We start from the raw sequence: 27618 nt of genomic DNA on the forward strand, positions 1-27618 counted from the left end.
GTGCTTTGATCCGTAGACTGGTCTGTCATAGGAAGCCTGCAAGGGCCATTTTCAGAAACATGATGTGGTATAAGCTAAGGTACCAGGCAAATATTAATAATGATTAAATTATTCCTCAGACAAGAATTTGTGTTTTTTTGGTGCATTAAAACCACATTTACCAATTTACTTGCATTTTAATTGGTCAGTATATAATCTAAACTAAGGGAATAATTACTCGTAGGAATGGGAATACTCTGCCATGGAAATGAAATGTTGTACATGTTCTGCCCCCTTGTGTTCAATAAAGAGCACTGTCTTATTTCCCACTGATCTCAACATTATTTCAATTCATTGTATTTTTTGGATGCTGTGTAATTGCATGTGCATTATTCATAGAGGATGTGGACATAAATGGACATAAATAAAATTTTAACAAGCAAACAGTGACAAAGCACCAAGCTTGTTTTCCATAAATGCAGCATGACACTCAACATGAATGCCAGAATAAATATAGAGCAATTTCACGGGTCCACACTGTCAGAATCCAGCTCTTTTGATTTATCTTTTTCACGCCAGCGCTTAAACAAAGACATAAAGCTGAAGCCCTCTTTAGCGCTTTTAAATGGCATTGTTAAACTGTTCCTCTTTCCATTACCTAATTGCAAGCTAGGAACCGTCTCTTCAGTCTTTGCTTCTGGCTCGGCTGATTGTGACAGCGATAAGTTAACTGATTGTGTTTCCTCTTGAGAATTAAGAGGCTTTGTTTCTGAATCTTTAACAGTCTGTAAAGAGTTTTGTTGTGCGGCGAGCATATTACAATCCACAGATTTTCCTTTTCCAATAACACCTATAGAGGGAGCCGGAGATGCATTTACATTACAGGGCACAAATAGATCCTCTTGGCTGGTTTTTCCACAATCGGCATCATGAAGAGCGATTGTGTGCCGGCGATTGATGATCTGGCTGTTCTGCAGCAGAGGGCTGGATTGAGAAGTGTTTTCTTCTATGGCCATGATCAGCAGCTGTCTTCTGTCTTCCTGGAAGAACTTCTGCCTTGGAGACAGGATCGGTGACAGGGCCTCGGCGGATGAAATACTACTTCGACTGGACTGGTATTGTAAAACTTTCCGTGACACCTCTCTCATATTCTGCACCTCTTTTTGGGTCTGGACATCTTCCTCCTCTTGGACCGTGGATACGTAGACACGTTGATTGAATGAGGAATTGGTATCGGCACTTTCCTGTACCGGGCTAGAGATTGTAATCCCTGGGTGACTGGGTGTTTCTTCCTTATCAAAGCTCTCCTTGATCAAGGAGGATTGCGTGACACTTTTGATCCAGCTGTCCCTCTTAACCTCTTTGTTGTTAAGGGGTCGGTTCGTCTTTGAGGTGGTCTCAGTTAGAATCCCCATTGTGGGTGAGGCGACCCCAACTCTACGGCGGGATTGCCGACTGTTGAACGTCTGTAGGATGGACTCCAGAGCATCTCCTTCAATGTCTTTGTCTCGTGCTGAGCAAGTGGCGGTGGAACGTCTCTTGGCAGCGATTTGAGTGCGCTCTCGCTGCCTGCGCCTCACTTCCAACATGTCTCGTTCAAGGTTCTCCTAAAGCAGAAAGATGATTGAGAAGGGTTTAATGTGATTCATGAAGCTTTCTCTATTGTACCAGGTCAAGGAGGATACAAAATATTTATACAGACATCTGTGGCAGCCATTACTGAAAATATGACAAAAACATTTGTCTCTTTTTTTAAAAACCAACAATATTTAAACAAAATGGTCTAAACAATGAAATAGATTAACAATATTTCATATTTATTTATTTAACATAACATATTATCTGTTTTTAAAGATGCTACATTTGCAGATGTGTTTTTTTCCCCTTCCTTTTGTTTTCGAAAATGGCAGTGACACTGATTCGTATACTTGCACAAACTGCTTGTGGATGCAGCATCACAAAAAAAGCTTTCGGTAAACTCTGTAAGACTCACACACACACACACACACACACACACACACACACACACACACACACACACACACACACACACACACACACACACACACACACACACACACACACACAAAAGACCACAAAATCAAAAATGTCACTAAAGAAGTGTGTTTGTTGTTGTGAGGGACATATAACCTTGTTCGGCTTCCCAAATAACCCAGTGTTAAGGGAACAGTGGATGCAGTTTGTGTTTCCGGAGCAGCAATAGAGTTCGAGTCGGAACCGCAGATGGTGAGTGAAACTGCAATCAAATGTCTTTGTCTTGTTGGCAATCGGCTCGCAAGCGTGTGTGTGTCTGTGTGTGTGTTTGTGTGTGCTCATGACTCTTTAGCTCTGTCCACTGCACACCTGCACAAGCTTGGATGTTTTCCGAAAGAATCAGTACAGCATGTCTTTTATAAATCTGATAAAACTAAAGACTCTTCGGACATATGAAGGATGCAACACTACTCTACTCAAGATTAACATGAGACTGTGTGAGTTATGTACCCTTTAAAAAGAAATGAGTGATCCCAAACTTTTCAACATTAGTGTATGTTTTATTTGTTCTCTCTTTTATGGTCAAACTTTTCTTTGTTTGAATAGTTTTTTTCTTTCTAAAACATGTTTAAACCTAAAAATGTTTTAGAAAAAATCTATTCAAACAAAGAAAAGTTTGACCAGAAAATGAAGAAGATATACAACATGCACTTATGTTGAAAATTCACAAACTTCCCATCATTTCAAAAATCCCATCATTTCAAAACATGTTTTACAAAAGTACCATTGATTTCTTTAGGTGTGAAAAAACCCAGCTAAAACTGCTTGCAGCATCTACAATGTATGTTTAGAATTACCTGAACTGCTCGTCTGAACTTCTCACAGAAAGAGTTGAAAATGGAGCAACAATCCTCTAGTTTGAACTGAGCGGGATCCTCACAGAAATATTCTGCCACCGAATCACTCACAGCAGAAAGGGTATTGAAGGCTGTCTCGGTTTCCTTTAACCTGGTTTCTGCATTCTAAAAAAGAAGAAAGTAAAGATAAATAGAAGAAACTGTTTTGATGTTATACTTCTCATTTAACACATTAACATTTCCTGCAATTAGGGTACTGTACTAAGATTTATGTGCATGTCAGCACTTCAAAAGTCAATAGGCTCAATAGAGTGTTACAATACCGAAAGACTTTGAACAAAAAAACTTGCATGCTCACATTCAGAGATAAACTAAATAGGTTGAATTGTGACAAACATAAAATGCCTCACCAGCAGAAAATCCCTCATCTGTTCTTCCAGATCTGGCTGTTTACTAGCATTCTGCTTTGCCACCTGGACTTTACTCATTTCCTTTTGGAAATCAGACTCAATTTCCTGTTTATGAATCCTGTATTAAAGAAGACATGCAATATATTTCACTTCTTTTGCATTTTCAGTGCAATTGAGTACTGAGCTCAATAACTGAACCTATACATCTATTGAAAGACTTTGCAAAAGCACGCTTGAGAGTCTAACCTCAGTAAATCAAGATTATATATGGGACTCTCAATATGTATTCTATATAGCAGTACAGTACAGAGAATCACATATAACACAGCACCATAATTAACTAAAGCTAAAAGTATTAAAACGTTTTTTTTCTTAAATAAAATAAATATGAAATAAAAATGTAGAAATTAGAAATTCTGCTTTTGTAGTAACTGACTAAAAAAAACTATTAAAGCTAAACAGAAGTATAAAAAAAAATAAACTAATAAAATGACAAAAGCGCTACAAAATTACTAAAACTTAAATTAGAAATAAAAGATAATTCAAATGATTAATACAAATTAAAATATCACTGGTAAAAATGCTGCTTTTATTGTTGTTGTTTTTTTTACAGATTTTTGTGTGTAGTGTGTGTGTGCATTGTTATACTAAGCTACAATAATAATAAAAATCTGATATTTAGAAAAAAATATTCAAACAGGAAAAGTTTGGCCTACCTTGCTGCATCGCCAATATGCTGTAGTTGCTCTGGGAACTTCAGCAGCGATGCATCTATCTTCTGGGCTTGCTGTGGTAACACACACATGAGAAAAGAATTAACATGGAAATAAAGCTGTGTCTTATGCAGCTTTGGCACCACAGTATAAAATTAAACATCATTGCTACCATCACAACATAGTGCATGAGGTTCATTCCAGGCTTGTTGGCTTTGGTATCCGCTAGTTTGAGAAGAGACGTTATCCGGAATCCCACCGCGCTGCCAGCATACCCTCCCTGGTGGAAGTGGGGATGGAACGATTAGGATCTTGTGACAGTGTAAACACACGGAAATGTGTGCATTATGCTGTTTTGAGGTTAACCAATTTGAATCATTTTTACTAAGCGTAACAAGATACAGTGGCATGAGATTATACTCACAGAGTTCATGTAGTTCCCTGTCTCCAAGACCAGTCGAATGACTGAATGCAGATCAGCACATTGCAAAAGCTCTGGAAATAATTTCATCCATGGATTAGGTGAAATCAAATAAATCAAACCTAGTCACATCCATGTAATTGCATTGTACTACCATATTTTTGGACTTGTTATGTTATTATGTTTCCTGGGACTCAAACTCATAAAGTTAGTCATGCTTTGAGGAATTACATCATTACGAGGACTATTTAGTATGAGAGTATTTTTAAAGTTGATTTTAATCATTTACATGTTTAATTTAAAAGGAATAGCAATTAATAATCCTATACATTTATTATTAATAATTGTATATACTGTATATATATATAGGTAGGTAGGTAGATAGATAGATAGATAGATAGATAGATAGACAGACAGACAGACAGACAGACAGACAGACAGACAGACAGACAGACAGACAGACAGACAGACAGACAGACAGACAGATAGACAGATAGATGATAGATAGATAGATAGATAGATAGATAGATAGATAGATAGATAGATAGATAGATAGATAGATAGATAGATAGATAGATAGATAGATAGATAGATAGATAGATAGATAGATAGATAGATAGATAGATAGATAGATAGATAGATAGTTAATAGGATATTATACTAGTCTTGTTTGACTTTGATATACACACACACACACACACACACACACACACACACACACACACACACACACACATATACAGGGTTTGACATTAAGTTTTTTGCTCACCAGCTATTGTTGGCTATTTCTAAATGACCACTGTACACACCCAAATCAAGTCTACATGAAATGTAACATGACAGGTCATCAGATAACTCTGATATAGTTGTGTGTAAAGCTCCTTAATCTAGACAGACAAAACAGTTGCTTGTCTGAAAAAAGAAAGATTTTTTTGGTGTAAATATAATTTATTGTCAAGCAATATTCTCATTACTGTTCTATTAGCTATGGCATATTTAATCACTGTACTGTAGGAGCCCATATAGAAGCCTAGTGAAATACATATCCATATTTTCATGTGATTAAATATAAAAATCTAAAAGGTGTGCATCATACCTGACACCTAGATGAACACTTTACATTTAGTTTTTTTACTGTGAGTCATTCTCTTTAAATGCTATTGAAGTTAAAAACGTGTCTACCAATGTAACTTTAGAGACGGTCCCTAAATTTGCGAATATAGTAATAAGAGTTACTAGATCGACTATGAGGTTTCTGCAGAACAAGAGTGGCCGTTTCTAAATTTGTCGGTGTTTTCAAACTGATGGGTGTTTATAAATCATGCTATAAAAAGGATCTCCTTCACCTGACCCCACCCCTAAACCTTAACCACACTGTGACGTGGGCAAATCAGGTAACAGTTGAAAACGTCCCTCTGTTTATGGCCACGCCCACTGATGTGGAAACTCATATTAATATCCTGCAGAGACATATATATGACTAGATCAGTGGGTGAGGCAATAAACATAAGGGCATTTTCCGCTGCATTTCCTGATTTGCCCACGTCACAGTGGGGGTTGGGTTTAGGGGTGAGGTCGGATGAAGGAGATCATTTTCACTGCATGATTTATAAACACCCATCAGTTTAGAAACACCCACAAATTTAGAAACTCTCACTTTTGTTTCCACAGAGACCCCATACTCCTTATGGATAATCCAACATCAAGCCAACTTTATGACACTCAAATCAGATGTGCTATGGTTCTGATGTGATCTTTGTTTGAAACTGTTTTCGCTGCTGAACAAAGACAGTCAATCACTGTATGATGAATGGATCTCCGTACATCTCTGCTTTGTTGTTTATGATGAGAGTGCAGATTTTAGTGAGTGCGAGAGCTCTTTGAACAAAACAGCGTTTCAACGATGACTAATCTGAACGCCTCTGATTATTAGACAGTGAATTCATAAGCTCAAAAGAATCGTGAGTGGTTGTTTATTATGCGCAACGCGATTATGAAAGATGCCTTTTGGGAAGACTACAATAAAATTCAACCCACTAAAGTGGTTAGTGGGAGTGACTCCACCCGCAAATGGTGGGTTGGCGGGTGTTAATGTCAAGCCCTGTATATGTACATACACTTTTTTTTTAAAAAGGGAAGAAGACATGTTGACTTGTAGGAAACAGCAGACAGCTTTAAATAGTTTATGGTAATACTTTACAACAGGTAGTAAATTGAAGTAACCCACAATCTTACCTTGTCCAGCAGAGGTCATGACTGCAATAGAGTGATTCACCTCATCCAAAAAATTGGACAATTCCTCTTTGAGTACTAAACCGTTCAAACGTTCCTCATAGCTAGAGGAAGAAACGACAAATAAAAATAATCATGGTGGCATATCCAAATTTGATATAACTTACAGTGACCTTCAAACACACTGTCATGTATAACTACTGTATTGAAAGAGCTCTGTGTACAATCATGTTATGTGTGTATTTGTCTTTGTGTGGCTGTAAACACTCACCAAGGAACATTGACAAGTTGTACCATGAACCGATCTGGTTCAGAGAGAGTTGAATAGTCTCCTTTAAAATCAAGAAGCTGACGCACCTAATAAAATAAAGAAACTTATTGCATAGCAGTAAGCATTTAGGTATTCAAATCAAATGAAAGTGCTGCATAACATTTTCTTATTTTGTTCTAAAGTACGACAAATTTGATTAAAATGCCTTGGGATTGCTCAATGAGTGTAACTGAAGCTCTAATCACATTTTTCTCCCACCTCTCCATCCTCTGGCAGTAGTTTGCACAACTCCTTCAGTTTGCCAGTACCAAATCTTTCTCCTCTGCCATTGATAATGTCATCAATCATTTCACTCACTGGCCTGTGGAGAAAGTAAGAGCAAGAATTATAGATCAGGACTATTTGAAGAGTTACAAAATCTCTGATTTCCCAGAGATTCACTGGAAGTGGATATCTCTACCAATATGATAAAGAAATCCCCAGGCTTTTTTTTAAGAACTTGTGAAGGAATAAGAAAAAAAAGAAATTTGCGTTAAAGCGTTAACTTTGACAGCCCTAATATATATATATTAGGGCTGTCAAAGTTAACGCTTTAACGCAAATTCACTTTAACGGCACTAAATTTATTAACGCGCGTTAACACAGTGCGCATTTTCTGTTTGATCCGTGGTCCGTAGTTGGAGAAATCGAGATACGCCATAGACGTAAAGTATACTTTATTTATATTCTTAAAATTAGAGAAATCCCTGTTTATTCTGAATTTTTAAGCTTAGGCTTAAGAGACATGAACAAGTTCTTTGATAAACATCTATGACCTTTGATACATATCTAATCTTCATGCTGTATTATTGATTATTTTTGAATAAGTATGGTTTTACTAATAATAAATGTACATTTGCATGAAGCGTGGACATTTGTCCATATACCCACGTTAATTAGAGTATTAAAAACTAAATTCAAACTTAATTTAAGATACATTTACAACATATAAAAATCTGCGATTAAATTGCGATTAGTTATTGCGAGTTAACTCATGACAATCATGTGATTAATCGCGATTAAATATTTTAATCGGTTGACAGCCCTAATATATATATATATATATATATATATATATATATATATATATATATATATATATATATATATATATATATATACCGAATACAGTTTTGGAACAACATGAGGGTGAGTAAAGGACATGGGGGGTTTTGGGGAGATGAACTAACCCTTACTGTCTCCGTTGCCAGTTTAATGTAATGCGTAATGTGATATTTGAAAGTTAATTTTCCAGCAGTGTAAACACTGTGGTTCTGTGGCATGTCAACATTGCTCTGTTTGTTCGAGTAGCCGAACACAGCAACAATGACTCAACCAGTGGCATGAGTTTGGGGGGCGGAACTACCTGTTTGTCCAACCAATGGCAGCTGGGGGAATATTTGAGAAACTGGTTTGAAAGCAATTAATACTTTCACTACTAATAGAACAGACACACATTGAATAGATTGATTACATTGTAAAACTCAATTCGAAATTCTCCAAAACAAAAGACACTTTTAAAGTGGTCCATCTGTATAGAGGAAGTGGTCAACACGTACTTCCACACTGTGACTAATACTTCACCTTGTTCTGTTTGCTTTACACTTTTAATCTCCACTTCTTGGCCGAGCATAAAACATACCTGGATTAGACAAGCCCTGACTTGCTTTTTTTTTAGAGATACCCAAGCACACCAAACTGGTATCACAAGCTCTAGCTGTAGCACTAGAGAACTGATGTGTTCATTAATAGCATGCAAAGGTGAACTGTCACAATCAACTAATCAATATCTGAGGAGAAACACTGCATGATTAAGGGAACTGCTGATGAGGTAACTAATGCAAAGCCCATCTTATCTTCATGCTTGCACTCTTATAGAAAAGATATGTCTGGACTGATGCTGTCAGGAAAAATTTGTTTGGCTTGCAGAGACATGTGAGCAATGACTACAGCACGTTTCCACCCTAGGATCTGCTGACGAAATGGAGAGCTTTACACTCCTTCTGGTACACTCACCTTCTGAACTGCTTGAGGAAGATACCAATGTTCATGTTCTTCTTGGAGTTGAGAATGGACACCTGGCAAGAAGAAAAAAAGACGCTATATGGACATGATTTTGACAAAGACATTTGTCAGACTGATTGCTTATTATGTATATTACATCATTAAAGTAAACAGATTGTTACTTCACCCTGATGTTTAATCATTTTTTAACTATGAGAAGCTAATGATCATTTATGAACATCAACAACCCTCCCTATTAATTTCTTGTATTAAAAATAATCACCAGGACATTGCGATGATGTGATTCAGCGCTTGTAACATGTTCGGCATTACAGTGTTTTGAAATGTTAGCTATTCAATATTGGTGTAGTCCGCCTTATGTAAACACTTATAGAAAAAAAGAAATCACTCCACCTTTGAAGGGTTCAGATCAAAGCACAAACATAGTCAAGTAATGGCATCCATAAATGTCACAGTATTGTGTTTTAAATGACTGTAAGCATTACTTGAAAGAACTTTACTTCACATCTACTTACAGTGCTAGAATTATTACAGCATGACAAATCATGATTACAGCAGCGAAAAATTTCAGTGAGAAACTTTCCAAACAACTTGATTACAACTACAATCGTATGTTTGTTTGTTTTTTCCTCTTTTTTTGCTAGAAAACACAGCAGGCATGTTAAAATCATTTGAATTTCCATGTAGTAAACTTTTCTTTTGCTCTCATCTATCTGACATTAAAAATAGTTATCGATTAGTTCTGTATCATGTGACTTTGGCAGAAGTAAAGCCAGTTTTAAACACGTTTTCTGACAAAATTTCAACCTAACCTAGAATTTATTATGCAATATGTATTATGCAGAGTGAAATGATAATAACAAAAATAGTGGTCTGCATTAGCCATAAAACCACTTAATTTAGGAATATGCAAGTATTTAGTAATATAACAATAAATAACATACTTTTATACGTACACACACAGAGGTGGACAGCAGTGAAGTATTTTTACTCCGCTTAAGTACATTTTTCAAGTTTATCAGAGTGTTTTTCTTTGGAGAATGTTTACTCCAAAGCATAATGCCCTACTTAATTCAAAGTTTTACTTGAGTACAAGTAAGAAAGTACTACATTTTGAATGTAATTAAGTATTAAAGGTAAATAAAATAAAACCCTTTTATTTATGAAATGTAGTGCAGTAAAAGTTTGCCATTATATATAATGCTTTGTAATGTAGTGAAGCAAAAGTTTTCCGAAGAAAAACACTGATAAAGTAAATACTTGAAAATTATACTTGAGTAGAAAGTGAAATTACGTTCGCCTCTGCACACACGTTTCCATGTTTTATGGGGACTTTCCATAGACATGATTTTTATACTGTACAAACTGTATATGCTATTCAATAAACCTAAACGTAAACACAACCCACAGAGAAAACTTTCTGTATTTTTACATTTTCAGAAAACATAATTCTGTCTGATTTATAAGCCTGATTTTTCCTCATGGGGACCTAAATAACATGTTGTCTCCACAACGTAAGGTTTACAATGATAATATAATATTATTAACAATAAAATGATGTATATTATTATATATTATTATTATTATTATTTTAGGTTTTTTAATTTGGTAATATGTTTAAGTTAAAAGGATTACTAATTATTTAACCTAAATCCATTGGGTTACACAAACAAAAAATAAATAAAATAAAGGGTTAGTTTAGGGTTAAAAGTAGCTCCTTATAGTAACAGTTGTAGGTTACTACTTTTTATATATAAAAAAGATAGATAGAAATACTATGATAGTAGCACTACATTGAAGATAACTGACCATAAAGAAACGGTTTATGCAAAACAAGCAATTAGGACAACTCCTGCATTCAGCATTAGATGCTTGAATCACCTTCAGCTCTGTAATCATTATTACAGAAACAATAAACAGAATATATCAAATTAAGTGAGGTAAAACTAACTAGAAGTCATCTTTAGTGTTTTGCCCGAGCTGAGACTGACAGTCACAAACCCTACCCTAGTGACATGCTTGATGAAAGCATATGTAAATGGGTCTGGAAACACCCATTCACTGTAAACCTGCAGGCACAAATCATCTTTTTTAGCACATTCTGCCTGAACTCACCATTTCAGGTCCAGGGGCATTGCTTGGGGATTGGCGTACACTACGGCGGGTTTTGGCCTGGACCTGGTTCTGCTCATTGCGGCTGAACAGCTCCTCCATACCTTTGGTGTCCAACTCGAAATCCCTGTTCTTCTCAGCCGTCCATATATTATTATTATTGCGTTGTACAATGTTTTTTGGTATGACCTCCCAATTAAAATTACGCATTTTAGAGGCCCGTGTTGGCCCTCTGGAAAACTGGCCACCACTGGGGAAGAGGGCAGGAGGTGGAGGTGGAGGTGGAGGTGGAGGAGGTGGCGGTGGTGGCGGCGGTGGCGGCGGCGGGATCATGGTTTGGATGTCACTTGCAAAGATACTGCAGCATCGTCCCTTTAAATAAAAAAGTACAAAAAAATAGAGACCATATGTTTATTTATCTAAGTATGTTAATATCTGCTGTCATTTAGCTGAAAAAGGAAGGATTTGTGTAATAGGGAAGTTAACCGAGAAACTCTAGTCTAGGCGATAAGCACTGGTGTCTGTGAGTATTTATCACTAAAACCAGGACAGTGAAAAATATCTAACAAAAGTATACATGACCTCTGGTAGATGCAAAAACGGTTAAAATAAAAATGTGGTACTCATTCACACACACACACACACACACACACACGTAAACAAAATTAACATTTACATAGGCCTTGTGTGGTGCTAAGTACAATATTTTTGTAAGGGCTATATACCATCATTTCAAACTTTAGAATCTTAAAAAACTGTGCCACAATTATTTTGTACCCAAGGTAATACCATCTTCTCTAAATTTAACCATAGTGATTGCCTTGGTACTGGTTCTGTACAGTACGCTAATACAATAACATAGTCCGTCAAAAAAACTAGTTGTATGGCATTTTCATGGTGACACCGTGAAATATTTTACCAAAAATATTTTACTTACTCGTTTGAGATGTAGCCAGATGTCTACCAACAGTAGTTACTGTCTGACAATATCTGAATTTACTTTATATTCCCCAGAAGAGAACAACATGCTCCACGGTACTTTGTCACACGGGACTGTTGGTTACTGTACCCGTTCTGCGGAAGAGGGATGTTGAAATCTGCACTCTACCTGTAGTTCACACCCAGAACTCGTCAGCGCTTGTTTCAGACGTAATCCATGTGTCATCATTGCTCAAATTTCATAAAAGTACCACAATAATAGGTATTCACCTAACTTAACTCACAATAACAACAACTACCGTTAGAATTCGAAAGTTGACATTTTATTCACCCTCAATACCTGCTTTTTTTCACGGACCATTTTTTTTACCTGAGAATATTTGCACTTCTTCAATGTAGAAATGAAAGAAAAAATAATTATATATATATATATATATATATATATATATATATATATATATATATATATATATATATATATATATATATATATATATATATATATATATATATATATATATATATAATTTATTTATTTTTATTATTATTATTTGTAACGCACCTTATATTAAACAAAAGCTCAAAGTGAGGTTTTTTGGATGCAGTGGGTCAATCTGAGTATATGTTTATCTGTGTGTATGTGGATGTTTATGTCTACTTGCTGGTTGTTTTGATTAATATATTATTGTGTGCATTATAGCATCAAGACATGAGTGTGTGTGGAGGGCGTGTTAGTGTGTGTTGATGTGTATTCATTGATCTCACATCCACTGTGGCTGTTTCTCACTAAGATTAATGAAAATTTGATAGACAGTGTGTGGTCACGTTCAAGACCTAAATAAAATCATAATAATATTTAACTAATTGACATTAATGTTCATAAAACTACCTGAGGATTAGTAGCTCTGTGTTTTAGCTTTGAAATGTTTGCACAAATTTCACCACCTAACTAATTCATGAGTTTCCCGGTGATATCTTTTAACACCCAATGTCCATTGTGATGTGATTTTAACAATCTAGTCACTATTAGTCTTTAAAAAAAGACCTCTGTCGACACAGCCTCTGCAAATTGGGCTGTGAGCATTTTAAGAAGATAAAATACCAGGCATGGTTGCTTCACAGATAAACTATAATTTCAAATGTAACAAATTCTTGTTAAAGCACACCAGCAAATATCTGCTATCCTATACATATTTAAAAAACATAACATTTCTTCCATGAAACATTGCCTGATGCACTTTGAGTACCACAGTGAAACCAAAACAAAGTTCTTTCAAGGAAAAGTCCACTCAAGGAAAAGCAGTGAAATCTTTCCTGGTTGACAGCAGACTCTACCAGTAGCCTTTGCTGCCAGCCTAGAAGAGTCTGAAGATTGCTCATAAACTGCTATGTGGTAGTTCAAGACATGACAAACATCACAGGACAAACTCATTAGATTATATCGCCTTCAAATGTGTTTTAATTTCTTTTGTGGGACTTCACAATTTACATAAATATAAATATATTATTAACCTTCTTATGACACATACTGTGAGCAATTTCTCATTCTTGTATCTTGACGTAATCACCCCCCAAATGACCTTATGTTAAAAACAAACATACAAGCACAACAATCATTCCTTTCAGCTCTATTCTATCAAGATAAAACAAAATATATAAACTGGCCTGGGAGGAGCTCATTGGTTATGGAACAGCGAGCGTGACTATGAATGCCTCATAAAATGTGATGTTTTACAGAAAGAAATTTTGCGTAATTTTACTTTGAACATCCCATACGATACTAAAAGTAAGTTAAGGCAGCTGTAAAATGTAACAACGATTAGTTACAACCAATATTATTTATCTGAAGATTTTCTGGCTTTAAATAAAACGGGCATTTTTCAGGGTTTGGCAACATTAAAACATCTTATCATTCATTCAAACACATATAATGCATCTCTTTACATCCCCATCCATTAATTTTCAGGTTTCCATGTTTGAGTGTCTCTTTTACATCACTGTTCCTCAAGCCACGATGGCTTGTCAGAACCCGGGGGCTTCAACTTGACGTTGAACTGTCTGAGAGTCTGTTCCAGCTGCTGCTGATTTCCAGCGAAATATGCCGAAATAGCATTATGAAACAGTAGGAGCTGTTTGTGCATCACCTTTACCTAGAAATCAACATATAATAATTACAATCGTAAAAAGGGATAACTTTGACGTATAAAACACAACAAGTGAACACCAGGGATTTCAGCATGGTACCTTATTCTCCTCCAAGAACTTGATTTTGATAGTGACATCACTGCGCAGTCGTTCATACTTGTCTTTGTGGATCTGGTACTGCTGTTGAGCCATCTCAATGCGCACCATGGCTGCAGCGTCCCGCGGACCCACACTCAACTCCTCCAGGTCAGCCCTATAGGCATCGAATTCCAGTCTAAAACAAAAACATCATTATTCACTAGTATAAACGGAATCAGTAAAACTATATATCTAATCCTAGGCTTAAAAAAAAAAAGAAATTCCAGGAACCCTCCTAGAAGAACAGGCTGTGAATTCCTTCATATCATAACTAGAGCTGTCAATAAGAATTTTTGTTATTATTTACTCACCATCATGTTGTTCCAAACCTGTATATATAAAACCGCTTTGTACTTCTATTGTGTGAACACCGAACACTGAGAAATTTCTTAAAATAATTTTTACAGAAAAAAAAAATCTATTTTTAAGGTTTGGAATAACAGAAGAAAGGGTAGGCAAATTATGACCGGATTTTTGGGTGAACTATCCCTTTAGTTTAGCAAATTAACTTTACAAAAAAGAACACATTTAAAGGATTAGTTCACTTCAAAATAAAAATTTCCACACAAATGATTCATAATAGACTTTAATTGCAGCCAACGGGTTGAAGATCCAAATCAATGCAGTTTCAAATGGCTTTGTAGGCCTTCAGGGGCTCTTTGTGATCCCAGACAAGGAATAGGGTCTTATTTAGTGAAACGATCAGTCATTTTCTTAAAAAAATAAAAATGTAGATACTTTTAACCACAAATGCCTATATATATATATATAGTGCAGAGCCCTAGTCTGACAAGCCAGACCCACATCAAGATGTTTGGTCTGGAAACTCACCATAGACAGGGCTCAATCCGAGAGGCGGGATAAACGGCTGTCTTTCAAACTCCCTCTGCACGCGATAGGATAGCGCTACAACCAACCAGAGCAACGAAGGTGAAACAGAGCTAGTTGAAAGATTAAACTTTTCGGCAAAACTCCGAACACATCTTCCCTTCATCTTCAATGACTTCAGTGCCGTACTTTGTTCTTTTCTGAGAGAAAAGCTTAACTCCAAGTCTTCCAGAGTCGTGGTCAAAGCTGATTCGAAAGACCGCTGTTTGCCAGTTTCTGTGTTTACTAGAAGCATGCGCAACTCGGCCGTCGTCATTATGTTAAGTCCCGCCCACCGACTCTATACACGATGTGATTGGCCCGACCAGAGTTTGCCATTTACAGCTCAGAAGTGTATTGAGAGTTGCTAGACAACACTCGCGGCAGATTAGATTTGCTGCCACTAGATTTCTAGGCTAGCAGAGCCCCTGAAGCCCTTTGAAACTGCGTTAATTTGAACCTTCAACCCCTTGGTTGCCATTGAAGTCCATTATGTAGAGAAAAATGAAATGTTTTCCCCCAATAGAGATGAGGGGTGAGTAAATTATCAGGACATTTTAATTTTCAAGTGAACTAATCCTTTAAAGGGTTAGTTCACCCAAAAATGAAAATTCAGTCATCAATTTCTCACCCTAATGTCGTTCCAAACGCGTAAGACCTTCGTTCATCTTTGGAACACAAATGAAGGTATTTTCTTACGAAGTTTTCTGAACCACACATAGGCAGAAATGTCATTGCAACTTTTAAGGCCCAGAAAGGTACAAAGACATAGTTAAAATAACCCAATTGACCACAGTGTATTAGCCAGCTCTTGCGTCAGCATCAAACGCATGTGTCGTTGAGCTCCCATGAAGAGCATTGGAAAATAACATGAATGGAATAGAAGACTAAATTAAAATTGAGATCAAAGAGATTGTTGAATTAAGTTTTTATTTTTGTTTCTTGTTGCTTCATAACATAAAGGTTGCACCACTGTAGTCACATAGACTATATTAACGATGTCTTTACTACCTTTCTGAGCCTTGAAAGTTGCAAGTATCTGTGGTACAGAAACCTCTTGGATTTCATTTAAAAATATCTTCACTTGTGTTCCAAAGATGAACGAAGGTCTTACAGGTTTGGAACGACATGAGAGTTATTATTAAAAGAAATTTCATCTTTGGGTGAACTATCCCTTTAAGGTTGACAGGTTGCCTTAAAATGTGATGTTTATGATGCAAGATGTAAAAAAAAAAAAGAGAGAGAGAGAGTAAGACATGACGCAAAGGCAAGAATCTGAATAAAGACTGACAAACTCCATTGCAAAATGATTTCCTGTGGACTGGATCCAGTCATTGGTTTATCTTGAATGATGAGGTAATAAAGCAAGACTTCTAATTTCCCTTTTTGTAATGTCTATTCAATACCTGTCTTCCAAAATATCTTAGTTTAGGAGGGGTTTCTCAGCAAATTTTGATTAATTTGATTACGCAATCTATATATAATGTGTTTAATTTGCTGACCTTTTTGGGACACATTCACTCAATTAAGTATGTAAATCATTAACATCAAAGTTTTGTTACCTTGCATTCTCATACATTTTGATGGTCATGAGTGTGTCCTCCATGGTTTTGTTGACTAGCGTATTAATGCTGGACACAAAGAAATTGATGGCACCAAGGAGTGTCTCTCCATTCTTGCATAGCAGTCTTTGTGTCTCTGCATTATAGCCAAACTCATCCTGCAAGGGATTAAGCTCAAGTTAAGACAAATAGGACACTATGGTAAGGTAAGATTCAGTAATAATATAGAACTAAATATAAATTGGCCCAACACCTACAGGCAGAACAGGGGAAAACAAAAACAAAAGTAGTACCTGCAATTCTGGGGATTTCTGGCTAAGATCAGCGAAAGTGTCCCCAAGAGCCTGCTGAGTCTGCACCATGTTGTAGAAGTGGTTGGTGAGCTCACGAGCTAGTCTCAGAATCCGCTCATACTTCAGCTTAGTCTCTTTTAGCACATCGATCTGAGCATCAAGCTCCAGGTCCACCGTCTTCGTGCCCCGGCCGAATCGCTCTGAAAACATCTGTTTTGTACACTGATGAAGAGAGGGCAAAAAGAGATACAAATGAATCCTAGTATGGCTTTACCTAACATTTTCATACTACATACCTGTACATAAATCATTTTATTCAGCAAGCACTAAAAAAATTATCAGAGTCAATAATTTGTTAATAGGCCAGAGGAGAACTGGCACTCCGACTGAGCCTGGTTTTTCCCAAGGTTTATTTTTCTCCATCATACCCTGATGGAGTTGGTTCATTGCCACTGTCGCCTTTGGCTTGCTCAGTTGGGGACACTACAATAATGATCTAAGTTATTCAACTAAATATACAAATAAAATTAATTATTTATGTCTTATTTCATTCTATAAACTATAATACTGATCTGCCAACATTGTCGCTGTATGATCAATTGAAATGAGCTGATAGCATCACAGTTTTTTTCCAGAGCGGCTGTACAGCCTAATCAAATTTTGTTGCAGTATTTTCCTGTTTAACACTGTGAAGCTGCTTTGAAACAATTGTCATTGTAAAAGTGCTATTGGAATAAAGTTGATTGAGTGATTGAATGATTGAATAATTGCTGTTCTTTTGAACTTTCTGTTCATTAAAGGCACTATGTAATTTTCGCCGGTAGAGGTTGCTTATACAAAACAAAAGGCATAGCTTGATGCCGCCTTGATTTCGCGGAACTATGGGAGTTGTCGTCTTCACTTCTACAGCCGATAGAAAATAATCCAATGGGACTCAGGCAGAAATCATATTCATGGATAGGCTAAATGTAATGTAATGCAAAATAAATGTTACTGTAGTATGAAGCAGGGTGGGGCTGAAAGCCAAGCGGCTACTATGGCCCCATTCACACCGCAAGTCTTAATGCTCAATTCTGATTTTTTGCTCAGATCTGATTTTTTGTTTGGCTGTTCACATTACCTTTTAAAATGTGGCCTATATCTGATTCCAGTGTGAACTGTTTGAGGTTTCAAACTAATACGCATGTGCAAACGAACAATATCAATGACATCAGACGCAGCACGCTGTTGCACTAAAGTACGGGAGATTATGGAGGAAGTAAGCATTTTCGCTTTTATTTAAAAATGTTTGTGTAATGGAAGCCATAACATTAATGAGCATGTGCTGAAGAGGAGAAGAACGAAAAGAAAGAGAGCAAAATTGGTTATTTTAGCCTTTTGTCACCTTTCTTTGGCACTGAAGCCATGTTTTTCTGTGTCCACATTCTTCCATTTCGCGTGCTATTTTTTTAAAAAACGGAGCGGTTACGGTAGGATCCTTCTAGCATAGCTTGAAGCTTTTAACACTTTTGCGGGAACCAATCACAGACTGGCCAAAAAGAGGCTCTCTCTGATGCTTTCCCAGCCTACGGACGGCTGCTTTCCTCAAGTGGCCTCTCAGTCCAACCTTTGTCAACAGATTCCACACAGATTGAGTTGGGAATCCTCGACATCTGACTTCCACCATCATCAGCCATGTTGTCCACCCCTTGTCCCGGCTGTCTTGGACAAGTTGCTGTTATTAGGCTCTTTTCCTCTCTGCAGCTTCCTCACAGCCCTTCTCCCATGGCACCATCAACTCCACCAGGATGATCTTCTTTCCCTGCCGGCAACCACATGATGATATCTTGCCTTAAAGTTATGGACAGTACCGCCTTGGGGTACTGGAGTTTCCTTCCGAGTTCAACCTCCATTTCCCATCCCTGGGCTGACTGCAGGAGATTCTGCCTGGCTAGGCTGTATGAGACAGGTCTTTGGCCCTCTTTCACAAAGGCAATGGTGCTCAGCAGTGGTCTTACTTTGGCTGATTGTTTCTTCCTCCTTTTTTGCTCCAGGATGTCTGCCAGCACCTTGTCATGATGGTGCAACCTGTATCTCCAATGTCAATGAGATCTTACACCATGCCAGAATGTGCACCATTGTTCCTTTCCCACCACACAACCCACACAGTGGGTCCTCTCTCATCCCCCACCTGTGCAAATTGACTGGGGTTGGTAAGGTATCAATAAGATTAACTTTGTTGAGCTGCTATAACAATGATTTGTTTTCTGTCAATGAACATACTGTCCAAACAGCTGCTCACCAGTTTCATAAAATACATATATTAAAGCGTTTTTGTTGTTTCCATCGTTTCTACAAAATAAAACCAGAAATCGAGGTTAAGGCAGGTATGATGTCATTGATAGGAGACGCACGAACACAGTCTGTGTCCTGGTTAAATGTACTTATTTCTTTGGATTTAAACATTCTTGGAAACATTTGGGATAATTTAAGTACACAATCAGTGTTCTAGTGGTGTTTGATATATTTAAATCCAAAAATGTTACATATTGTGTACATATTGTAACACGGTTACCTCAACAACAAAGATTAGGCAGCACAACTGTTTTCAACATTGATGATAAGATATCTTTCATGAGCAGCAAATCAGCCAATTATAATTATTTCCGAAGGATCATATGATGCTGAAGGCTGAAGTAATGATGCTGAAAATTCAGCTTTTATCACTAGAATAAATTACATTTAGAATATATATTTAAAAAAACTGTTAACAAGGTTTCACAGTAGTTCTGTTTTTATTGTATTTTGCCTAAAACGCAGCCTTGGTGAGCATTAGGGACTTTAAAAGAGACAAGCATAATAAAACATTAAAATACTATTTCGATGTGGTAGGTTTTGTACCTTGTACGTGTTAATGCTCCACTTTTTCACGCTGTCAAATTTCTCTACGGCTACTCCTCTTGTGGCCTCCTCTGACATCATTGGGTTGCTGTTGCTGTGGTGCATGCTGGGAGCTAAGAGTAGAAAATGCAGGTACTTACTATTAATAGGTGGCCATACCCCATAATATAATATCATTTCAAAGTGAACATCGTTGCATATAAGGAACACCCGTCTGAATTCCACAACCCTGTCTATAAAGTTACAATATGACTACAGAGAAAGAATGTTACTACAATGCACCATTATCAGACTATAGACTTTATATTTTTACATATAACCAATCATGTTTTATTCCTGAGACTGACAAATGAATAGGGGCAAGAATAAATGTGATGACAGAAAATGAGTAATGACTGATAATTATGGGCTGGAAGAATAATGTGTCTGGCCGTGGCAGGAAAGGGTAAGGAGGCCCTGGGATACCTGGGTAATGTCCTGGCTGGTTTGCTATCCGACTGGCGGCTGAATGGCTGGGAGTGATACCCCTGGATTTGGAGCGGATGTCTGTAATGAATGAATAACAGTGGACGGGTGGAGGAATGGGATGGAGATGTAGTTTAAGTGAAAGACTATTAGGGAAATTGTAACATTAAGTGTTTTGGGGGTAATAGGCCTGATTAACAATAACTGTAACATTAACTGTATTGTAGTTGAGATTATACTAGACAATCAAATGCATAAGGATTTCATAGATGGTATTATCAAAATGTAAATAAACAATAATAATATTGAAGATTATGATGATTTATACACAGAAATAGAGTTAAATGCTTAAAAGTGAAGCTTAAGAGGCTTATGAGAGCAAGGTGACCAAAAGAAAGTAAAATGATGTCTTTATACAAATCCAAGGTGATAAAAGGTGGAAGAAGAGGATGAAAATGAATGACAAACAAGGTTGCTGCTAAAGGACTGACTGTAGAGTGGCGATCATAAGAATATCATATTATATATCATATATATATATATATATATATATATATTTTTTTTTTTTTTTTTTTACCATTTAAAAGTTTGAGGTTGGTAAGATTTTTTTGAGTTTGATTTCATCAAAAATACTTAAACAAAACAGCAATGTTTTTGTTTCTGAGTTTTCAGCGTCATGTGTCATTACAGTGTCACATGATCCTTCAGAAATCATTCGTATTTGATGATTAGCTGCTTAAGAAACATTAACTATTAAAATGTATTTTTTTAGGATTCTTTGATAAAAAAAAAAAATCAAGCAGCCAAATAACAGCATTTAATTAAAACTGAAACATTTTTGTAACATTTTAAATGTTTACTGTCACTTTTGACCAATTAAAGCATCCTAGCTAAATACAATTTATTTCAAATAAATCTTACTGCCCCCATATTTCTAAATGGTAGTTTGTATATATTATAAACTAATATTTATTTAATTAATATAAAATTAAGTTAATATAAATAAGTTTAAACTATTCATATTATTTCACGAATGCCAGAAGAGGCTAATAACAAAGGCTCCTCTGATAAGTAAACTGGCCAATCATAATGGATATTCAACTAAACATAATACAATAAATTAAATAAAAATAAATAAATAAAAAAACTCCTTATGGACCACCATAGACTGTGTCAGTTAGTTTTGTTACTCGGGCATGTGTTTCAGTGCCATGTTAATGTGTTAAGGCCAAGCATGTTACTGAGCATAAAGAAACACCATTGAAAGAATTATTCCACAGTTCAAACACATTCAGCTCACAAACAACATTTTTGTTACAAAACATATGTTTAAGGTCAATTTAAAACAGAGGGGCTTATGTTGCATATGCATTATGCAAACATGCATCCACCATGCGACTGTCCTCAGCACCCTGTAGAAAAGAGCCAAATGTTTGCTGTTAAAATGCTGACAAACACATTTTACACTGAGGGAGAGAGAGAGAGGAAGCTGTAGTGATTCTAAAAAAAGATCTTCTGTCAAGTTAGCATGCATACACAGACACCTGGTTTGGGTGCGTTACCACATCTTCTGTCAAAATACTCCGGGTTGAAACGAATGGCTGGTCCTAAACATGTACGTCAGCAAACATGTAAGACGATCCACATGACTCAGATGCTGCTTCAAATCAAAATCAGATTCGGACACAATTTTGAGGTATTCAAGTGCTCTTTACCTTTGATGGAACTGGTGGGTATGATGCCCTCTGCTGCCCCTCCGTAGCCTCCAGACACAATGCTGGTTTCATTCAGGTTCGGTCCAGACACCATCACCTGCTGTAAGTCCTAGATGTGATGGGATTTAATTTGACAGTATATTACAGTCTACAATACAGAGGCAAAAAGACATTTAATACAAACTGTGCACACTAGGTGGGGGAAAAACACAAGTTGGTATCAAAAGAGTGAATGGAGCAGTGCTATTTTAGTATTATTCAGAGACTATACCTATTAGTATTTATTAAAATGACATTAGCTTAGTAACTTTATATTTGTTTTATTATTATTATTAAAGCTTTTTTTAAGTTGCTAAGGCAGTATTTCTAATTTTAGGTTATGTTTATTCAGGTTAAAGTTTTTCATCATTTATATCAGTTTGTTCAATTTTCAAAAATTATTTTAATAGTTTTAGTTAACAATAACACTGGGATGATGACAGGAAAAAGCAATAAGCAATATATATATATATATATATATATATATATATATATATATATATATATATATATATATATATATATATATATATAGTCAAACCAAAGTGTACACAATTAGATAATACCAATTTAGCTCAATCAATGACCAAGCAACGCTTCACTGTATTCAGTCTGTAGTGTTCACATTAGCAATGAAAGAAAAAACACTTAAGCAAAACATGGTCAGGTCAAAGTTTCTGTATAATTTTGGTTCCAATTTATCAATTTTACTGGTAGTCCACTGTATGAAGAATCTTTGGGTACAATATGTGACAGTTAACTTTATTTAGCTATCCACTCTTATATAAATGAACTATTGTGTCCTGCATGCACTAGTAAAAAATTATATCTGTATAATTGTATATATATATATATATATATATATATATATATATATATATATATATATATATATATATATATATATATATATATATATATATATATATGTATATATATAGTTTAAATACAAACGCAAATATTCTGCTTTAGACTACAAGTTTTTTTCTATTGAAAATATGGCTTTATATTAATACTAAATTCTTACCTTCTCCTTAAAACTATTATAAAAACCCTTTAAAAAATGTGGTAATTCAATAAGTTAGTTGATGAATATATTGATTAACCAGAAATCTTTAGTTCAGGAGAATCCCTGAGAATTAAGAAATAAAAAATAAGAAAAAAATCAAACGTTTCTATAAAACACATGCAAATTTAAATATTTGCATGACTGCTTTCCATGTCTCTGCTTGACTTCTCAGACTAGTAAACAGCTCCCATTTGTGATAAATCCAACACCAACATTTTCCCAAGCCCCGTAATAATGCAATGAATGCTATGAGTGCAATTATGCAAACCATCGACCACACTAAATCAAAGGGAACGGGGCTCCAACATACGGGGACACCTACAAACTCTCCCTCACCATGGACACTGGCAGTGTGCCTACAATTTCATCTAAGCTCCCACCAATCTGTGCACCCTGTGACATGGAAAAACATAAAATGTGAAGACAGTGTCAAAAAGATGGTGAAACAGATACATTAAGACAAAGGTGCTGAAATAACCAAGCACAAATAAAATGAACAGTGTCATATTTACAATGGCTCATTAATGTATGATTAAGCCTGTTCAACTGTTCAAGGCCTCTCGGATCCTGCCACACAATTCCCACAGAAACAGGACGTCACATCACAATAAGGTGTAGTTCATGATGTAACTGAGCAGCCGGGCCTGAAATTAGAAATAAGGTTGGATGGACAGTGGATACACACCTGCTCAAGACTGTCATCCTCTGCCGTCCTGGTGTCCCCGTTGCTGTTGATGGGTATTTCCATAGTGGCGGCTTTGCTCAAAATACTGTCTGTCATGATGGAAATCTACAACAACAACAAAAAAACACTGCAGATGAGACAATGATCAGACAGACAGACAGACAGACAGACAGACAGACAGACAGACAGACAGACAGACAGACAGATAGATAGATAGATAGATAGATAGATAGATAGATAGATAGATAATCAGACAGAGACAGACAATAATATGCATTACTGATACAACACAATGTCCCCATCCCTGAATTGTTGGTTACATCCAACTGTCAAATAATACCAATATTATCCAATAATTTATGTATTAAAAGTTGTAGTGAAGCATGTGGAAATATAAATATGTATAATATAATGTAAAAGTATAAATAAAAGAGTGATAGGCTACACAACATACAATGAAAGAATTTTGTTAGAAAACCAATATTATATACATTGCATGAATCAGTCTAGAAGCAATCTGGGGGCCAAATATGAAGCGACTGAAAGGGGGAAGGGATGGATTATACTTTATTCTACAATGTGGTGTAAATAGACGCCATGACGCGATTCAGCCGGATCAGGTCAAGCGTCCTCTTCTCGTCAGCGCCGCTGCACGGCTACGTGTCACACCGTGAGAGAAGAGGATGCTTGACCTATGCGATCCGTCTGCTGCTGCTTTACTAACCTGTATGCCGTTTTAACCGCTGAACCGAACCACACGGACCACATTTAAGATTATTCCATGACCAAAATGCGATGTGTGTGTTTTAACGGATGTCTCTGGAGGGCAAATAATCTCCACAGGCTGCTCTGTCAATCCTCTTGGTCGCTCGGTAACGCAAATCCTCTCCGTCCGTTCTCTGCAAACGGAAGTGACGATATGAAATTCTTCAGGGTTACTGTAGTCGCGTCGATGCGATACATACTAACGAAATTATATTGGAGCGTAAACAGTAGTATTGTTGTTTATATTTTACACCGAATACAATCCAATCCTAAAAACAATAATTTATGTTGTTAAATGTTTTACGCAGCTTTCTGTAAAAAGGAATGAGAGATAAATTAGAGGTTTTCTGTTATACTCAATATGACCGGGAGGTGTCAGTATTACTTTGGGAATAAAAGCATCATTGCGACGGCTCATAATAGTGCAACTGCTAACCCGTTCCTGCTGTGACTAACTAAAAGCATCCGTCTCATTAATTATGCAAATTAATATATATGCCTATACACAGACATTGAATGAAGGCTATTTGTTTCGTACCATTTATTCTAATTCAGTCATATACTAATTTTGACAAACTAATCCAGTTACTTAATATGGTACCACATGAAGCTGACAAAACTTTTTAAAACATTGTTTTTACAGCTTTACATTTGATTGTGCTTTATACATTGGGCCAACAAAGCTTGCTTTCATTTCTATGTAGGCTATAGTCTATGTATATGCATGTGTCTATGCAAGCGTGAAGATCAACGTGGTCTCTGCTAATCAGATCAAAGCTAAAAATCTCAAAAGCTTATTACAGATCAATGCAAACATGAATATATGACATTTTTGTTCCGACCCAGTTTGCTTATGAATGTTATTAAGACTAGGGCAGACATTTTACCGGAAGAGAATACATTATAATATCTACGGAGATCATTAAGGCAACAATTGTTGAGGCTCACAAACTAGAACACATGAATATGACTGGTTAAACCGAGGCTGGAGTTATAAATGTCTGTTGTTTTTGTAATTCTCAGATATCTATACTAATTAATTAACAGTGTTGGGAAATTTAAAAGTTACTTTTAAAAAATATATATTAGTTATAGTTACTCACTACCCTATAATAAAAGTAACTCTTTACCAGGGAAAGTAACTATTTGCGTTATTGTAAAAAAAAAAATGCTGTAAGTCACAGAATTTAGATTTTTTTTAACCAGTTTTCACAAGTCAGTTGAAATGAGTAGAACAGACAAGTTTGTACATAACCTTCGATATTTAAGCCAATTCCAGTAGCATGCAAACGTATATTTTATCGTGTATTGCGTATAGACTGCCAGTCTCAGATACTTTGAAATGTTTATATAAATCAGTCACTTTCTTTTTTAATACTTTCTATCATTTTATTATTATTTATCATTTTTTCCCCAATAGAAAAATCTCAGAAGTCTCACAAAGAATACCATTTAGAAGTCAAGCTTTAGCCGGAAGAAGCAGTTACTGAGTCTTTTGGGAATTTATGTTAGTTGGTGTGTGATACGCCTCACATGCTTCACCTTTGCAAGCCAATATGCATCGAGCATGTGGAGGAAGTGAAAAATTGGAAAAGTGTGCTTTTGCTTGACCGTTCAAACGAACATCCTTTGACTTTTAACCTTTGACCTCCACATTCTTGAGTGCCCCTAAAAAAAAGACATGGTTAAAGTTAAAAAACAGTTATTTGGGCCTTTTGCTTTGAAAAGCAAAGACCCTCTGTGTCTGCCAAAGGAAATAATAGCCAAAAATGGAAAATGAAAGCCGTAAATTGTCCTTATAGCTGAATTTTGGGTAAACTGTATTTGGTAACACTTTCTTTTACACTGTCTTTCTTACATGTGTTACATGTATTTACCATAGTAATAACATAAAATTATGTATAAATGCTTGCAACAAATCCTCATGCAAACCATAATTCTACCCTAACCCTATATTAAGTATATGTTGTAAATAAATATTACTCAATACTTTAGTCACTGTAACAATTACATCTTAAAATAAAGTGTAATCCTTTATTTTAAAGTGTCCGTATTACAGAGTAAATACATTTATGTATTGAATAATAAGGTTTAGAGTGTGGTTTATAATTTGCATATATAATTATGCACAATTTATAGTAATTAGCTTATAGCTACATGTATAACAAGGACACTGTAAAATAAAGTGTTACCAAAATATGTTATATGGAAAGTCATGTACTGGATTTGGCAATCCATAAAATATCTTTTATTGATGTTTATCTTTACAGCATCTTTAAAAGATAATTCTGACTGGGTTGTCGCCCAGTTGCTGCTGGGTTCACCTCGGGCCAACAAGGATAAAAACACAAAGTTTAATGTAATTGCAATTAGGTTGTAATTCCAAACACATACCTTATTGAAGTAGTGTCTATGCCACAAGCCTTCTGTTTAGAGCATTTTTTAGTCTGGGAACCTTTGGTTAAATTTGACAATGAGGCAGACCAAAACAGCCACCCACAGTGGACGTATTTGGATGCATGTTTACTGGTACACATAAACTGAAAACAAGGCCTGTTAAATTTAAGTCCTCCACGTTAGAAACCTTTGCAAGGACAAACATTACTGAACCTTTCCGTGCCTTCGAAAGCTCTGCAGCTTCCCACTCTTTTCCTCCCATTCAGTAAATATCCCGTCACGCTTTTAATGATCATTAAATGCGCCTCCAGATGTTGGCCAGCGGTTCGTCCTCACACAGCCCTTTCTGAGTTCCTCGACTGCAATCAAGGCACAGAGACAAGGACCTCAAAGAAAAGCAAGAAAGAAAACATGGCAACACACCATGCTCTAGATGTCTTACCCACTATGTCATTATTCCCAAGCAAAATAATTACAAACATTGCTCCGTGTTTACACCGTGTAGCATATGGACCTGGTCCTTTTATAGTTTTTGTAATGTGCCATTTCAAACAAACTGTCAACCTTTTTTCTTCCTGCTTGCTGTCGAATCAGACTGAGTGCAA

At 36.1% G+C, this 27618-nt stretch overlaps 2 protein-coding genes across 8 annotated transcripts; both read right to left on the bottom strand.

The window, feature by feature from the left end:
* Positions 1 to 503: 503 nt before the first annotated feature.
* On the bottom strand, positions 504 to 12099 carry fhdc4 (FH2 domain containing 4). The gene is made up of 12 exons (XM_067451678.1): positions 11992 to 12099; positions 11058 to 11426; positions 8934 to 8995; positions 7137 to 7239; positions 6879 to 6964; positions 6611 to 6711; positions 4379 to 4449; positions 4127 to 4234; positions 3958 to 4028; positions 3242 to 3359; positions 2832 to 2996; positions 504 to 1586 (listed from the first exon to the last, which is right to left on the bottom strand). The coding sequence occupies exons 2-12, from the start codon at positions 11385 to 11387 to the stop codon at positions 504 to 506; spliced, it is 2298 nt and encodes a 765-aa protein (XP_067307779.1). The 5' UTR covers positions 11388 to 11426; positions 11992 to 12099.
* A 1325-nt stretch (positions 12100 to 13424) lies between these two features.
* On the bottom strand, positions 13425 to 24783 carry arfip2a (ADP-ribosylation factor interacting protein 2a). Of its 7 annotated transcripts, none has more exons than XM_067450436.1 (11): positions 24576 to 24783; positions 23852 to 23956; positions 23503 to 23559; positions 22059 to 22167; positions 21906 to 21950; positions 20344 to 20424; positions 19879 to 19991; positions 16999 to 17220; positions 16706 to 16863; positions 14238 to 14412; positions 13425 to 14143 (listed from the first exon to the last, which is right to left on the bottom strand). In XM_067450436.1, exons 2-11 carry the CDS (start codon positions 23945 to 23947, stop codon positions 13988 to 13990), a joined length of 1212 nt encoding a protein of 403 aa, XP_067306537.1. In that variant the 5' UTR covers positions 23948 to 23956; positions 24576 to 24783; the 3' UTR covers positions 13425 to 13987. The 7 variants fall into 7 exon arrangements, with proteins under 7 accessions (XP_067306537.1, XP_067306536.1, XP_067306540.1 ...); XM_067450435.1 differs by having other exon boundaries at positions 21888 to 21950; XM_067450439.1 differs by lacking the exon at positions 21906 to 21950 and having other exon boundaries at positions 24576 to 24782.
* Between the last annotated feature and the right edge of the window lie 2835 nt (positions 24784 to 27618).

Source organism: Pseudorasbora parva, chromosome 8, assembly GCF_024679245.1.
Source record: "Pseudorasbora parva isolate DD20220531a chromosome 8, ASM2467924v1, whole genome shotgun sequence".
NCBI lineage: Eukaryota > Metazoa > Chordata > Actinopteri > Cypriniformes > Gobionidae > Pseudorasbora > Pseudorasbora parva.